This window comes from Anopheles coluzzii, chromosome 3 (genome assembly GCF_943734685.1).
Source record: "Anopheles coluzzii chromosome 3, AcolN3, whole genome shotgun sequence".
NCBI lineage: Eukaryota > Metazoa > Arthropoda > Insecta > Diptera > Culicidae > Anopheles > Anopheles coluzzii.
In genome coordinates this window covers 83150909-83166338 of record NC_064671.1, presented here as the reverse complement: position 1 = coordinate 83166338, position 15430 = coordinate 83150909, and the positions used below count along the sequence as shown (strand labels likewise).

The 15430-nt window shown below is 42.5% G+C and overlaps 1 protein-coding gene across 1 annotated transcript in view; it reads right to left on the bottom strand.

The window, feature by feature from the left end:
* Positions 1-1662: 1662 nt before the first annotated feature.
* Positions 1663-15430, bottom strand: part of LOC120958170 (MOXD1 homolog 2-like) — a 67627-nt gene continuing 53859 nt past the window's right edge. Inside the window, exons 4-7 of the mRNA XM_040380772.2 lie at positions 8788-8973; positions 5584-6251; positions 5335-5503; positions 1663-2790 (exon numbers count right to left, since the gene is read on the bottom strand). Of these exons, the coding sequence (XP_040236706.1) occupies positions 2413-2790; positions 5335-5503; positions 5584-6251; positions 8788-8973 (1401 nt within the window). The 3' untranslated portion in view covers positions 1663-2412. The remainder of the gene's footprint in view (positions 2791-5334; positions 5504-5583; positions 6252-8787; positions 8974-15430) is intronic.

The window sequence follows — 15430 nt, the reverse complement described above, 5'->3', positions numbered from 1 at the left end:
AAAATGTTATCTTTCCAACATAATTAAATAAAAGAAACGCACAAATGGATAGAATAAGAACACAGGAGATGGATTTCAATGTCATACTAAATAGCCAAAACTAACAAAACGGGAATGAAAGAATAAAGAATTGTATGAATCGACAACAGATGCCATCCCAGACGAAGACAAACAAGATAAAAACATCAATTCAAAGCTCTTTTCAATGAGACACAAAATAATGAAAAAAGTGAAATGAAACACAATAAAATGAATGAAACAAAACACACAAAAAACATTTCAAGCATCATAGCAGCAAACTAAAACACAAAACGTTACAATATAATATTAAAGTTAGCATTACGTGAAAATAACATGGAAAAGAATTGATAAAATACATTGCAATTTTTTTTTAATTTGCATATAAATAATGCAAAAGAAGAAAGTAAAATTAAATAAATTAAGAAAAAAGAAAGAATTCTTTTAGAATTAGAAAAAAAGAAAAGCACATCACCATTCAGCCAGCCCTGTTCCATTCGTTTACGTTGCAGCGTTGCTTCCTGCTTATGATATTTCCTTTCCACTATAAAACCTCCACACACATACCGCTCAGGTTAATGTACTGCGTTCACTATAAAGTTGAGCGATTAGTTTTTATTTATGATTGTCTCTCGCGAGCTTACTAGCGCTGACCTAAGGGTGAAATGATTTTGGGCGAAAAGTAAACCAAATTGCTCTTGTTTAAAGAGAAAAAAGGTTAAAATAGAATGCACGAATAATAGATATTTCACAAAATGACAAATTGAATGGTCGAGAGGTTAGCAAAAAGTCAAAATAATACACCATTCCCATCCAACTCTATCTTTATATACTCTGCACCCTTTTCTTTAAAGTTTCACATGAGTAACAGCAGCGCAGTAGCAGCTAGTAGTGTTTGCAGTGTTGCAAAAATCAAACAGATAAATGTCGAAACCTAACGAAAGCCACTTCGTTCCCACCTGTCGGGCAGGAGAAAGGACGGCTTTCGTTTCTCGTTTTCCTTCTAAACAGTTTTCCTTACACAGATGCTTACTAGTAGGTGCTGATCAGTAGACGCACAACGCACCGGAGCAGGACATACTAAGAGTGAAAGGTATCGCAAGGTATTGGAGTCAGGTAGTTCGGGGATAGGATTGAGATGCCATTCAGCTTCTGCCACAACCGCTTCGCAAAGTTACAAAAGTTTCACATCATTTAAACATTTGCATTAATGTTTATTCACAACAGTGGTGGTAAGTAACAAACGAAACGTTGCCAAAAACAAGGTAGCAGCGTGATGGACAGCAAATAATCGAGCTACTTCTTGGGAAGGATTATCTAGTGCTAGAAAATAGGGAGGCGCGGCACTTACACTACCGCTCGCTCGTACCGGGACGCATAGTATCGGAGCAATGAGCCGCCTTTAGGAATTGTGTGTACAGACACGCATTTCTTTCACATGTTTTCGAGGTGAAGTAATTTTTGAATGTTTTTTTTCATATTTTATTTTGCTTCTTCAATTTATATTTTCTTTCGATGACCGGCTTTCGGTTCTTCACTACCAAAAATACGCTACCACGTTGACATCTATTGTAATGTTGCACCATTGTTGCTACCGAGTGTACGAGATTTTTTTGGATCTTTTTTCTCTTTTTCTTGCTATGATTTTTCATTTTTTATGATTTCTCTTCAAACGTTCAGATCTACTACCGATTTTAGTTTCTTGTTACTCTTTTTTACAAAATGTACTATATACAAAAACACAAAAACAGACACGCTATATGGCAAAGCGCTTATGTACAAGTCGAAAAATAGGTGACATTAGCAAGAGAAGACAGATATTTTCTCTGCTTTTTCCTTCTCTCTACGTGTATCAGTTGTATATGTTTTGACACGGATTAGATTTCTTCTATGTTACTTTCATGGGTTCTGCTTTCCAGTAGTTTTTTCCATATGTTTCACCAACACTTTCGCCTCTTTTCCTTCCCTTTTCATCACTTTCATGTTCGGCTGGGCGAAACTGTACGTATCTCTTTTTTACAACATTTATTTTCTACTTGCAGTTAAACGATAAAAAATGAGAAAGAAACAATTAGTCCTTCCACCTGGTGGAATGCAAGGTAACCCCGAATATTCATTGCTTAGCGGTACAGTTTCTCTTCAACCCTTTAGGTGTTGAGAAAAACGTTCATTTCTTTTCCTCGCCCCCAAATAAAAGACACACTTACACACACACTTACAAACATTTACATCCCGTATGTACAGTACGTTTCATTACAATCGTTCATCGAACGAACGGCCGAACGGTCGAATCTAGGACTCTTTGGTGAGTTGGATGCATCTCAGCTGCAAATTGGTTGTCTACTTATTATTGTATGCTTCTCCTCTTGCCGCTTAGTAGATTGAGCCGCCGGTTCACACCCGGTGCGCTATCCGGAACGAGTACAGGAAGATGATGAACAGCAGAAACGCAAACATGTTCGGCGCGGCACCGAGCGGACGGAACGTGGCCGGACCGCCGCTCAGCCCCATCGACTCGGTGACGGAGCTGCGGGACACCTTGCTGCGGGCGGCACCCTCTATCACGTTGTTGCTGTCGATGTCGTCGTCGTCGTCGTCGTCGCTGCCGGCCGCCGCCGCCCGATCGACGCTCGTTTCCGACTCCGTCACGTACCGGTTCCGGTTCTGGAACAGCACGTTCGCGACGTTCGTGCTGCCGACGAAGCTGCACGAGCGGATCAGCTTGTACGATTTCGTGATGTTCGGCGCAAATCCTTCGAGATTTTCCGTGCCCTGTAGGATTGGTGTGAAGAAGAACAAGAAGAAGAAGAAGAAGAAGAAGGAAAAAGAAAAGGATGAAGAATAGGAAATGCAAACTGTAATGAACGGATTTATGCATAACACTTAATACTATTACGGTATCAATTCGGGTGTAGAGAATATGCCCACAGTCAAGCTTAAACCAGGGGGATTGAGCCAACTCGCTTTCCTGCTTGCTCTCTCTCTCTCTTTCTCACTCTCTTTTTCTCTCTCTCTCTCTCTCTATCTCTATCTCTTCAACTTGAATATGTGTGCTATTTTATAGCTAATAATTGCCATCCCGAAGGGGTTCCTTGCACATTCCTTGCCAGTGATATAGCACGGCAGTGTGGCCTTCCATGGGGCCGAACGGCGACCAGCATCCCGGAACCCCGGGCGTGTACGTGAGTGTGTACGGGCAATAACTCAACGTCGGCCGATAAATTCTGCATCGGGGATTCAGTGAGCGAAAGGCCGGTGCAACATTCATCGACTGCCAGCTGGGTGCTTATCAATAAAATTTATTTGCAGTCCGGCAATGCCTCCCAGTCCCAGTCAGCCGGTCACGCTGCTCGAACGCTTCCAAGAAAGCCGGAAGTACATCCATCCACAAGCGCCAGTATTTCGCTCTCGAAATCCTCTTCTTTGCATACAAAGGGGGCTCTCGCTCTTCGGCAAGACTATGTTGCACTTCCAATCGGGCGTCGGCTTCGGTTTGTACCGGAATGTGCACCCGTTAGGCAGCACAAAGCCGCACAGCACATCGAAGAAGGTGGTGGTATACGGCCGTGGTGGTGCGGTAGAATGGTATAAATTTTGCATGAAGCTCTGCGTGCAGTGTCCGGGGAGGGTTAGTCCCATGCAGCACCCAATACCGGAAGGATTCTACCGTGCACCGTATATATTTCATTTATTTAAATCAAATTTGTGCTGCCTGGGTTGAGCTTTCAATGGGGAGGGAGGGAGGGGGGGGGGGGGTGAAGTGCCCGGCTCAACCGAACCAGAATGCGTTTCAGGCCTCGGCCAGAAAATGCCGGATAAGAAAGGAGCCAGGGATGTTTTCCGAAATCGCTTACTCTCGTATACTAATTCCTGGTGGTTTTTGAGCGCTGTGGAATTCTTGCATTGATTGAAACGATCTATTTGTTAGGAAGGGAAGCATAATGCGATTAAAAGCTAACGTTATCGTGCAGAATAAATAGCAATCAAGCGACCATTGAATTAGGCTTTTACTTTGCCTACAATGGATAAATTGCAAAGGCTTGTTTTGTAGTTTATTTTTCTGGTGTTCAATTTATTTGATTTTCTAGTAGAGTGTTTAATATTTTAATATGAAGATGAAATATTTCTCATGCACGCATGATATTTATTAATGAAAATTTGAGAAGAAATGCTTGACATCATTTACTTTAATCTAACCAAAATGGAGTAACTACTGAAGCACCAGGAATAGTTGCGATTTACTCTGGACTAAGATTTAATTCCAGTTCAAAACTACCCGTAGTAATAGAATGAAGAATTTTCTATTGGATATCATTGCTAGATAGCACAAGTTAAAAATAGCACTTCCATGATGTTTCTTTTTCAATGTTTTACGAATTTTACGAACTAGTTGTTTTAAGATCAGAATATTTAAATCTTTCAACCACATTAATTCGATCTATTGATGCAATGTTTTTTGATTTTGCTGGAATGCTGGATTTTCCATAAAACCCCAAACTCAGAATAGCACCACCACGCAGACACAGATTTCTGTTTATTGTTTTTTGGGATTTCGTTTAAATTATAATTCAGTTTCGAGTAGTATTTATCAGAAAAGAGGTGTCACTCGCAAATAAACCGAAAATCGATGTTATTGATTTCGTTAAATTACCAGCATTGAAGTGATCACAGCATCTGGCAAACGAAAAGAAGGTGCCATGCTCAAACTAATCTGACAGAGATTTTTTTTGTGCACAATACGACCGTGAAGATGGCTAAGAAATCTGTTGAACAGATACTTTAGTTGGCAGTTTGATCAAACATGTAAAAAATTGCTGACTCTCCGACAAAAAAGCGAGCAAAAACTAGGATTCAATGACATATCAAAGAGTAGGTTATCATAAGCGTACATGATTATCAACCATTTTTATAAATACTATTTTCTTCCCAATTCTGTTGGCTACATTAAATGGTAATTCACGCATGAGGACACTATGATAGTAAAAATTCAAAAGTCTAAATTTCAGGAGGCCACAATATTGCTTAAGCGAATAATTATTTTCCACGTCTGAAAGTTTAAATTGTGCTAAGTGTATGTTGTATAAGACCACTCGATTAAATCATTTAAAAATGATCTTCCAACTCTCTCTTTCATCGTCTTGACGCCGTCTTGACGCGGTTGATTTTTTTTATAATAAAGTATGTGTAGTAGGTACTGTCAATTAATTATTTATTAGTCCTAGATCTATTAGCTCCTTAGAATGCCTCAAAAAACCCTATTCACTGATTCTATCCGAAAGAAACGGTCAAACCATTCTATGATACCAAAGCACTTACCGGCATGGGCTGATTCTTGGCGCTCCAGCACAGCGGCTTAAACGAGCCGCGCCTGGTGACGTACTGAAAGCTGCGGAAGTTGTTCCGCCAGTCGTACGAGATCAGGCGCGTCTCGAGCGTCATGCCGGACAGCTCCGGTGGCGATGCAATCCGTACCGGGTTCGATCCGCTGCAAGTAAAAGAACACGATTTCTTCCTGTTAGTTTGCTACACAAATACATTACTAAACGCACGTGAATGGACACTTACGGCACTAGCTCATTGATGCCGAGCGAGTTTATGACGGTGGGTAAGCTCGGCAGCGAATGGCACGTGGTCAGCTCCTTCTGCCGCGGGTAGTAGAGCGCCAGCACCAGACACGTCTCCTCCCGCGTCGTCAACCCACCGAGCGTGATGGCAGCCCGGGCCGAACTGTCGTAAATGCATTCCGCAATCAGCCGATCACCGGGCAGCACTCGCACCGGCGCCGACAGCCGCCGATACTCCTGATAGTTCCAGTCCGTGTTACGATCGTGCGCTATCGGCAGCAGCTCCTCCCGGTGCCGTATCTGGCGCAGCTTGATCTGCCGCCCGATCTGGTGCGTCCGCATCATCACCGCAAAGATGTTCACACCGTCCCGCGGGAAGGCGCGCTGCGTGCACTCCCCGACGCAGTGGCCCTCGGACACGACGTGCTCCTGGCCGGGCGGTATGATGTGCCGCCAGTTCGGGTCCATCCCGACCGACAGCACGCCGGCGTCCTGGCTGCGCAGCGTGCTGGTGTAGAACAGCCGCAGGCCGGAATTGTCCACCATTGCCTTCGGTTTCGGCGGCCAGCTGTACTCGTTCGCGGTCAGGCTGTAGTGCGTCTCCATCAGGTAGAAGCGGGCCTGGTTCGACTCGAGCGGATACCCAACCTGGCTGGGAAAGGAAAATCCCTGAAAACGGAAAGGAAAAGCAAGCAGAAAGAAAAGCGGGTCATGAAAACGTACCGCAGAGTGGGTCAAGTTATTGGGCAGAACCCGCGGAAGCTCTATTAAAAAACAATAACCAAGAAATTTATTTATTGCCCAGTGGGTTCCCTCCAGCCTCCTCACTTCCCTCCACCTTCGCTTGGTTATGTTTGGCCAATCGCCAGCCGTAACCGAAATGAACCTTTAAACATGTCCAACATGGTAGTAAGGTCGTTCGTGCCGTTGTCTGGTTCGTTTTTTCCCCCCTCAACCTAAGGAAAGAAAGGAAACAGCCACAACAACAAAAAACAAAGCAAATAACAAAAGTCGTAAAAATATTGATACCAAAGGCAGCAGCAGTAGCAGCAGCCAACAACCAGCGGAAATATCACCACACACGAGAAACACCAATCGGTGGCGTCCCCGGCCCTGGGAAAACCTTGGGGTGAATTTGTATGTTTCTGCCAGTGCCTAGTGACTGGTCCTGTGCAAATGTTTATAAATAAGCGCCCGAAAAACATACACATTTCCGGTGGCGAACAATGGTACAACACCCTGCTCCAAAGCTCGCCACTCCCTCCCCACAGAAGGAAAGGAGAAAAACAACAACCGACCACCAACGGCCAACAAAAGCCTTCGGTATTTGGAGCCGATTTTCCAAGCCCGCGCGCGCTCGCGTTCGCTTTTTTTTTATAGGTTTTTGATTGAAATCCATAAAGTTTTATGCTGGAAAAACTGGCACTGGTTCTCGTGGTTCGATCGTGTGCTGTGTGGGGAAGGAAGGCCTCACAGGACGGTTGGGATGGAAATGGTGCGGAAGGAGGCAGGACATAAATACGGTACGGGTAACCGATTTACTACGCAGCAGGACGTGTCTCGCGGTGGAGTTGGCGAAAAGAAAGGTTTTGTTTTTCTTTTTATTTATGTTTTTTTTTTGTCTTGAATGTATTTGGCCGTTGTTTATTTCAACATGAAACAACAACAAGAACAACAAGAAGGAAAACGCGCTCTATCTGGTAGGTCACAGGTGTGGTCCCAGCGTGTCGGTGCTTTAAATGGTTCCATTTTCGATTGGTAGGAATGCACGCACGAAAACCGTTCTTGTGCTTTTATGTGTTTCAATTTCATCGAACTGTGTGTGTATGTGTGTGTGCGTGTCTTGCTAATTGAAGGCTTGGTGGGAGATGCTTTAAGGAAATTCTTAAGAAAGGGAACGAATGCTGAGGGAGCTTCTTTTCATTGCTTCATAAAATATCCGACTGCCGCCCGAGCCCGAGTAAAATATGATTTTGATGCGTTTATTTTTATTGCCATTTTGTCTAGTTTTGATTACTGTTAATCAACTTGTCGGAAAGGAAAAAAAGGAAATATATACCAAACATTACGATTTTCAATACAGCGAAATGGGGAGTTCCGTGGGGTCAAAGTAGATCACGAATGTTTGAATTGACTTTTCTTTTATTGCATTGGCAAAAGCAAAACCACTAATGGGGAAGGTTCAAATGTTTGACAAAAGCCATAAAACATTTCATTAATTGGTTTGTTTTATTTATAGTGCTTGCGTTGAGAAATTGTGCCAAAACAAAACATGAAACGTTTCGTGTTTTCTGAAATCCAATAAAACCATCTAAACAAAATCTTGGCATCGCTCTTGGCATTAGTTCCATGTCTGGAGACAAAAAAAGTTAAAATCAAATTGAGTTTTTTACACAATAGTTGTATAAAGATTGTTTAAATTTGCGCTTATATTCTTATTATGATCAGTTCTTCTTCTTATATTTGGCGTAACGTCCTACATAGACATGCCGGCCTATACAATACAGGATTTCGAGATTTTATTCATTACCACGCAGCCGGATAGTAAATCCTTGCTAGGAGGGGATGGGTCAATTCTAGGCTTGAACCCATGACGGGCATGTTATTGAGTCGTTCGAGTTGACAACTGTACCACGCGACCGCCCGTGATGATCAGTATGAAACAATATTACTTGTGTCAGCAATATTGTAGAACAAAATGGCTAGTGAAGTCTTTATAATTCATGTGACGACTGATTTGTTTTACCATCATGTTTTGGGTAATATTATTTGTTGTTAACAAACTATAAAAAAATATAAAATGTTTTTATTTCCACAGTTGAAACAAATTGAAAATCTAAATAGAAAATTAAGTACAAAACGTTAATTATACACTTTTAACTTCAACAACTCGTAACTGTTAACAGGTGATATCGATGCAATAGCTCAACTGGCAAATATTTGCGTTAATGTCCCTAAAAGAGCTATTCGTTCCTATTTATTGGATTTTCACGAACCATATGTATGAATGTATTAGGAGCATTAATGGACATCAATCAGTCCTTCAATCAACACTGGAGTGTTTACAGTTTGAAAAAAGTAATAAGCATTTATAACTATCAAAAGCTTCCGAACTAAGCAAAGAAATTCCGCAAAAAACTGCATGCGACACCCAGGGAAAAGCACCCTGACTCATTCCATTTGTCTGCTTATTGCGACCACTTACCTCGGAACCGCGGGTCCACGCCGCCACTATCGAGTTGCAGGTCAGTATCGATTTATCTGCCCGATAGCACGGGCAACCGTTTTCCCGTGACATAATTTCCAGCTCCGGTGACGATCCTTGACACTCGTGCAGGATCATGTGATAGACGTAGGATGCACTCGTCCCCGAGTCAAACACTGGCTCGTACTGCAAAGGAGAAGGAGAAGCAAACAGAGAGCGAAAGAAGAAGGTTAGCATGGTGGCAGATAAATAAAATGCGCCCGCGGAGCCGACCCTGGTGGCATAAACACAGTCAAGGACAGTCGAGACGACCTTCCGCGGTTGTGATTGATGTTTAATGTTGTGTATGTTTAATTTGCCAAAACCCCAACGACATCGCGGAGCGAGACAAAAATGCTGCAGCGCTGCCTGCAAAACGGTGATACATTTTTATTGACATCTGTAAACCAGCCGGCCTGGGGGGTTGTGATCGTGCACTCACCGAAAGGTCACGCCGTTGGCCCTGGGAGGAAAACAACCAACCGGCGGGAAAAACATCAAACGTGCTTGCGGGGGGAAAAAACGCTCAAGCACAAGGTACAGTTTTCCGATTAATTACAATTTATTTACAAACCCGGTTCCATTTTCGCTTAGGCTCTATGAGGGCGAGTGAACGAGAATTTAAACCTCAAACACACACATACACACAATCGATAGACAGCGAGGCATGGCTCTCGGAGCTTGTTTAAAGCAATTCGTTCAAATAAAACAGCAAAGAGAGGAAAAACAGCGAGCAACGGCTCTGCAGCAAACTGCAAACAAAAATCCGGTACGGAGGGAAAATTTAAAACACGGCTGCAAATAAGCGACACAATTGATGCGAGGGATTTATTTCACAGGGAAGCGTATCGATTTGCATTTGCGTTTTGGGACGCAGGGGACAGGGTCGATGTTCGCTGGATGGAGCAAAAACTCGTAAAAAAGTAATTTAATGACAAACATATAGACCAGCGCAAAGGAAACAGAGTTTTTTTCCGGTCCAGTATTGGTGCTCGCCACGGGGACGATTTGTTGCATGATGCTGGTGCCATCATTTGTCGAGTCGGTGTGTGTGTGTGCTTTTCAGCGACAAATCGCACTCAGTGAATGTATAAATTGCAACGGTGCTATTAAAAAGGGAACAAATCGTGGTGGAAACAACACAAAATTGTACAAAAGAAAGCAAGAAGTAGCAAAGTAGTGTCGTATGAAAGCACAAACATGAGGATTCGGAAAAACGAAACGAAGAAGGAAAAAATGTATACAAACGATAAAAAAGGGAGTGAAATCGAACGAAACAAGTAAACAAAGCCCCATGTCAAGTGTTTAAGCAAAGAGCAATCAATAATTAAAATGAAACCTATTTAAACGATTGTTATCGAACCTCCATGACTCCGTGTGGTGCACGTTGTGATTTGAAATAGTTTTTCTCCTTCCCGGTAGGATGTTGATGAAGGGTTGAAAAGAATGGGACAAAACAATCCCACCGATCGGTTTAAATGAAGTAGAGAACGTGAAGCGGGATAACACGAGAACAAAAACACTCCCTCTAGCGGGAAAAAGGCACTGCACAACTAAGGCAAAGACAAAACGTCAAATGAATTCTAGTGCAAAATGCAAAACTTCCCACTCTCGGCTAGCATAATGGTGTATGTGTGTGTGTATGTGTTCGCTCTACATTCTATTTGTTTGTTGCGATCAGGACGATGGAAATGGTTTTTGCTTTTGCCGGCGGACATTTTAAACCAGGCCACTGAGTAAGTGTTTTGTGCTGTGCTGTGTGTCTCTGTGTTTTTAAACGATACAAAACACATCCACAGCTTCAATTCGAGCTTAAAGCTTGACTTTACTTTTGTCCGAATAGGACGAAAAAATAGCGGAAGGGCAGGAAAACGGCGAGGAAATTAAATTTAACGGACAATCGTTCCATAAAGGCAAGCGCCAGGGCCGGGCCGTCGTTCGGTGTTTAGTGTGTGCCTCCGCCCTCGTGGGAATCGCTTGTTAGTTAGTCCGCACGGCTGACGGCGGAGGACGACAGTTAGCGCCGATATTTGAGCTGTCATCACGAATCGTTCGTTAGAGACGAGACGGAGCGACAGTTTAGTGGCTCATGCGAGATGATTGTTTGTGGATGGCGACGATAAAAAAAAATACTAGAGATCAATATTTCACTGCTGGAAAGTGCAATAATTAAAATCTACAGCACCATTTTAGAGCGAATGAAATAAAAGATACAATGCTTGCAGTGTCTATTAAATAGAAACAATGAAATAAAAATTGCTGCATACTTCAATGGAAAGTGTTAATGAAAGTATTAATGCCAACATAATAATGAGTTTTTACTTGTTGCAGCCAACTTTAAGCTCTCCTTAATGCTACAACAAAATATATATATTTTTTAGAACGATTAACTGAATATAAAAATAAATTAAACATTAAACATTAAAAAGAAAATATTTCTTTTTTGCAGGAGCATAGTTTGATGTAATGTTTGGTATGCTGTATGTGTTTAATGTTTTACTTTGTAACACTAGTTAAATCGCTTACAGGGCAACTCAAACTGAACCATTACATACTGGCCCTGTATATGATGCTCAACATATACCGGTCATGGAACTAATAGTGCATTCTGTTATATCTGGTCCTGGAATCGGTTTCTAATTTCTAGAATGGATCTTCCCATGTTCATCATGGAACTGATGCTAGAACAGCACCGATCGTGGAACAGATACTGGACCCATATGGGTCCTGTTAGTAAACCCATAGCGGCCATGTAACTATTCCCAACTTTATTTTGATCCTGTAACTGTACCTTGACGTGTTCCGGTAATGAATCGAAATTGATACTACAGTCAATACAGTGTCTATTCCAATTCTAGTTGAACATCATATCACCGTTGATTCTTTGCTTTTATCTGAAATATTGCTGAATATTTTTTAATTTTATTCTTTATTATTTTTTCTTTTAATTGAGAATCTTCGATGTCGAAGGATTCAGGAGATACATGTTGCACAAAATGTCAATTTTATTTTGTAGTAGAAGATTAATAAGACAAGGGTACAGTTTTCAACAAAAAAAAAACTTTTAATGGTAATGCAGTTTGTACCAATCCCAATTATTAGAGAAAATTGTATTTTTTTAATGATTTGATGCATGTTGTATGCTTCAGGATATACAATTTTAATTTAATGTAATCAATGTTTCAACTCATACTTTGCTATTCATCTCGTTAATATATTGTTATAGAATCGAAAACATAATCATGTATTCACTCCTTCACCTCTTCGAAGCCAAAGCCCTCCAAAAGAGTCATACCACACAACGTGCGAACGCATCGGTTCCATCAAAGGTTTGCGGCCGTCAAGGTGAGTTAAAATAAAATTAACATTCAATTTCACATTTCATTCAGCGTATAATAAGTTTCACTTGTGCAAACAAAACCCTCACGCACACACACACAAACAAACAACGAATCATAAAACAAAAACACCATCACCAAAGCGCGAACTCCGTCCGCTACACGTCAATGACAAAAATTGCAACCGTCTGCAGCCTGCAAGTGCAAGCGTGCACCGTTGCACCGGATGCCGAGTGATAGCAATGCAGTGGTTGTGTCATACGACGCGCACACACACACACAGCCATGTGCATGGCGACATTGCTTTCCCCCGGTGCAAGGGCTGACGTTTTATTAAAGCACACGATTTAGGTGACGGCTGGCCTTGCGCGTTGCATATTCACCACGTTCGGCATGTTTTTCAATATTTACTCACGGCAAACTGGTACTGTGCTTGCGCGCCTTGGATGGATGGAGTACATTTTATGCAGTGCACAAAATGCACTTTCCCGGTTTCTTTTCGTACCGCCATACCAGCAGCAAAAGCTGGGCCGCAATTGTAACCAGGCATGGCATGAAAAAGTGCGATAACAATGTTTTCTTTTTTTCTCTCTCTCCCTTTTCCCGTAAACCTTCATTCACTTTCCGGTACGTTACGCCACACCGAAGCAACTTTACGGTGAATTTAGAGCGTGTTTTGACGAGTGAAAAATGTGTCCCTCCGTGTCGGTGGGAAGTGAATCGGCACTTTCCCCTTTACGCGCGGTGGCAAAACAGTACGAGGCGGGGCAAAATAAACTAAAAACTTACAGCCGCTTGTATTCTTCCGACCTCCAATTCGAGGTTCACGCCCGGATGGGAACGATTTCTAATATCAGCAAATCAATAGAACAAACAACGTCGTGTCGACACAGTGATGGAGCAGCGCACTGTCGCCATCAATTGTATGTAATAGTATTCGGAGCACTTTCTGTCGTTTGTTGTTGTTCCTTTTGCCCAAACTCTCTTTTATCTGCATCAGCTCCAGCGAGCTCCATTATGCAATTTGAAACGGGGAGGAAAACACATGCTTTGTTTTCTTCTAGCGGTGAGAATTTACTCCGAAGAGAGTGGTTTAAATTACATTCTGTTACATTTGAATGGTTTGCTAATGGGTGTAATGGTTGCAAATTGTGTGTAATAGCGAGGGATGCAATGCAACACATTTCAAACAGATATTTTAATGCTTCATGGTAATATTTCAACAGAATATTCAATAAAAGGCGACTTAAAACTGCATTAGATCCTAAAGAAGTTAGTAAATACAACGATTTCCATAATCCGCCTAGCACTAATCGGTTAAGTGATGATATATTGAAGCATGTTGAACAGTTATTTTGATCTTCTAAAAATACGAGTTTGACATTTTAAAATCAATTGCAAAGCTATACTGTGGAAAGTTGTGCCTGACATGAAAATAATATATTTAAAAGCTTTCTCTTATATATTAGTATACAATATGCAACTAATATTAACAAGCAATAGCTGTCCTATCTACATACTTACTGTACATTTCTTCAACCCCAATAACTATTATTTTATAATTTAGGGATCACAGCTCCCTCTATTGTAAAAACGATGTACTGACGTAGCAGCAGGACGATAGTATGAACTAAATAGTATTTTTCAAGTAAAAGTAATCCGTACTACACTTTATAAACTTCTCTCTGAAAAGTTGTTCCTCTTCTTTCAACTGCGAAACAATACATTGCCCCCGCTCATTGTTCTACGTATGCTCGAGAGACAAGCGAAATCGCAAAGATGCAAGTATGCAAGACAATCGTTTTCCATAAAAAAACAGCCCCATACATGATTCATCCCATTGTACTGTACGACAATCTCGACCACTCTGAGCAAAATCTGCACCCCGTGCCGTTCCTAAAAGACACAAACAAACAAGCGATTGAGATGATGAAGCATACAATTATGTACGACAACGATCAACTAGCAAAAGCTCACTCGGCTGCTTCCAACACCGAAAAGGAGTCGCCAGCGGAAAAAGGCCAGCACAGGTGACTGGTGAGAAAACATACGAGAGCCACACACACACACACATACAGCTACTGCCACCGAACTTTATTGTCACCGAAACTTTCAGCCCGTTTTCCCTAGGATGACATTTGGTCTGCCACGCTCGGGCACGGAACGACCCGAGCGAACCCCACTGTTATGCCAGATGATGGGTGTTGTTTTAAGATAATGGGGTTGCCTTTAGACCGTTCTGTTCGGATCGGTTGTGCAACGGTTGGTCGTTTTTTTTCTTCTTCTTCTGATGGTGACTCAAGCTATATGTGACCTCGTCTGCAAAAGGGAGAGAACGCTCTACCATCTCGGAAAGGTCCCCGAGACGCCAACGGACCGATAAAGAACCTGAACCTGTGGCGGCGATTGCTTTTTTGGCCGGCCTGGCGAGTGCATTGGAAAGTGCCGGCTGGCTCGAGGGACTAACTCGTTCATTCTCGTATGCTTACTTGAGAATGGGGTTAGGAATTTTGCGGGAATGCATTCGGAGCGTACATCCCTGAATTGCTGGTAACGAACCGAGTCGCTCCTGCAGCAAACCGAATCTCCAAATCTCGGCCATAGTCATCTACCCGGCACAGATGACAATAATGGAGCGAGTTTTAGTGATTTCGATTTCGCTGATGAGTCGAACGTTCGGCCAAGTGGACAAGAAAGTTTTCCTTCTGTACGCGCTGCCCAGGCTCACGAGTTGGCGGGTTTGGGCGTTTTGCAAAGCTGCAGTCCGACCAGTCCCAACAGTGTTTGCAGAAAGCGTTCTTTAAATTGCTTCCAATTTGTGAGCTCATTCTTGATTGTATGAGTGTGTGTGCGTGTGCTTCATGAGGTCACCTTCGGTTGCTCATGCTCGGAGAAGTTGTCCTACAAATCTGGTCGAATAACAGCTGTCTGCTGTCATGGCGCTTTACGATACCGACTAAATGACGGCGGTGAATGGTGAATCTTGTCCGTAACGGGCACTGCTGCTCGTTTCTCAGGACCACGGTATGGGATTTGATTATTTAATAAAGTGAAACAGATAGCAGACGTGATGACCTGCTTGATTCGAGCAATAAAAGGCATCCAGCAGCAGAGGGTATATAGCATCGCGCGGGCACATCAGCTACCACCGCCACTGATGTGATCAACAGGTTCAACGAAAGGGGTAATCAAATTTTTGCGGACCACACCCGTTACTTGATTGCGCAGGTTTACAAAACAATCACGGTACAACGTTGAATGTATAA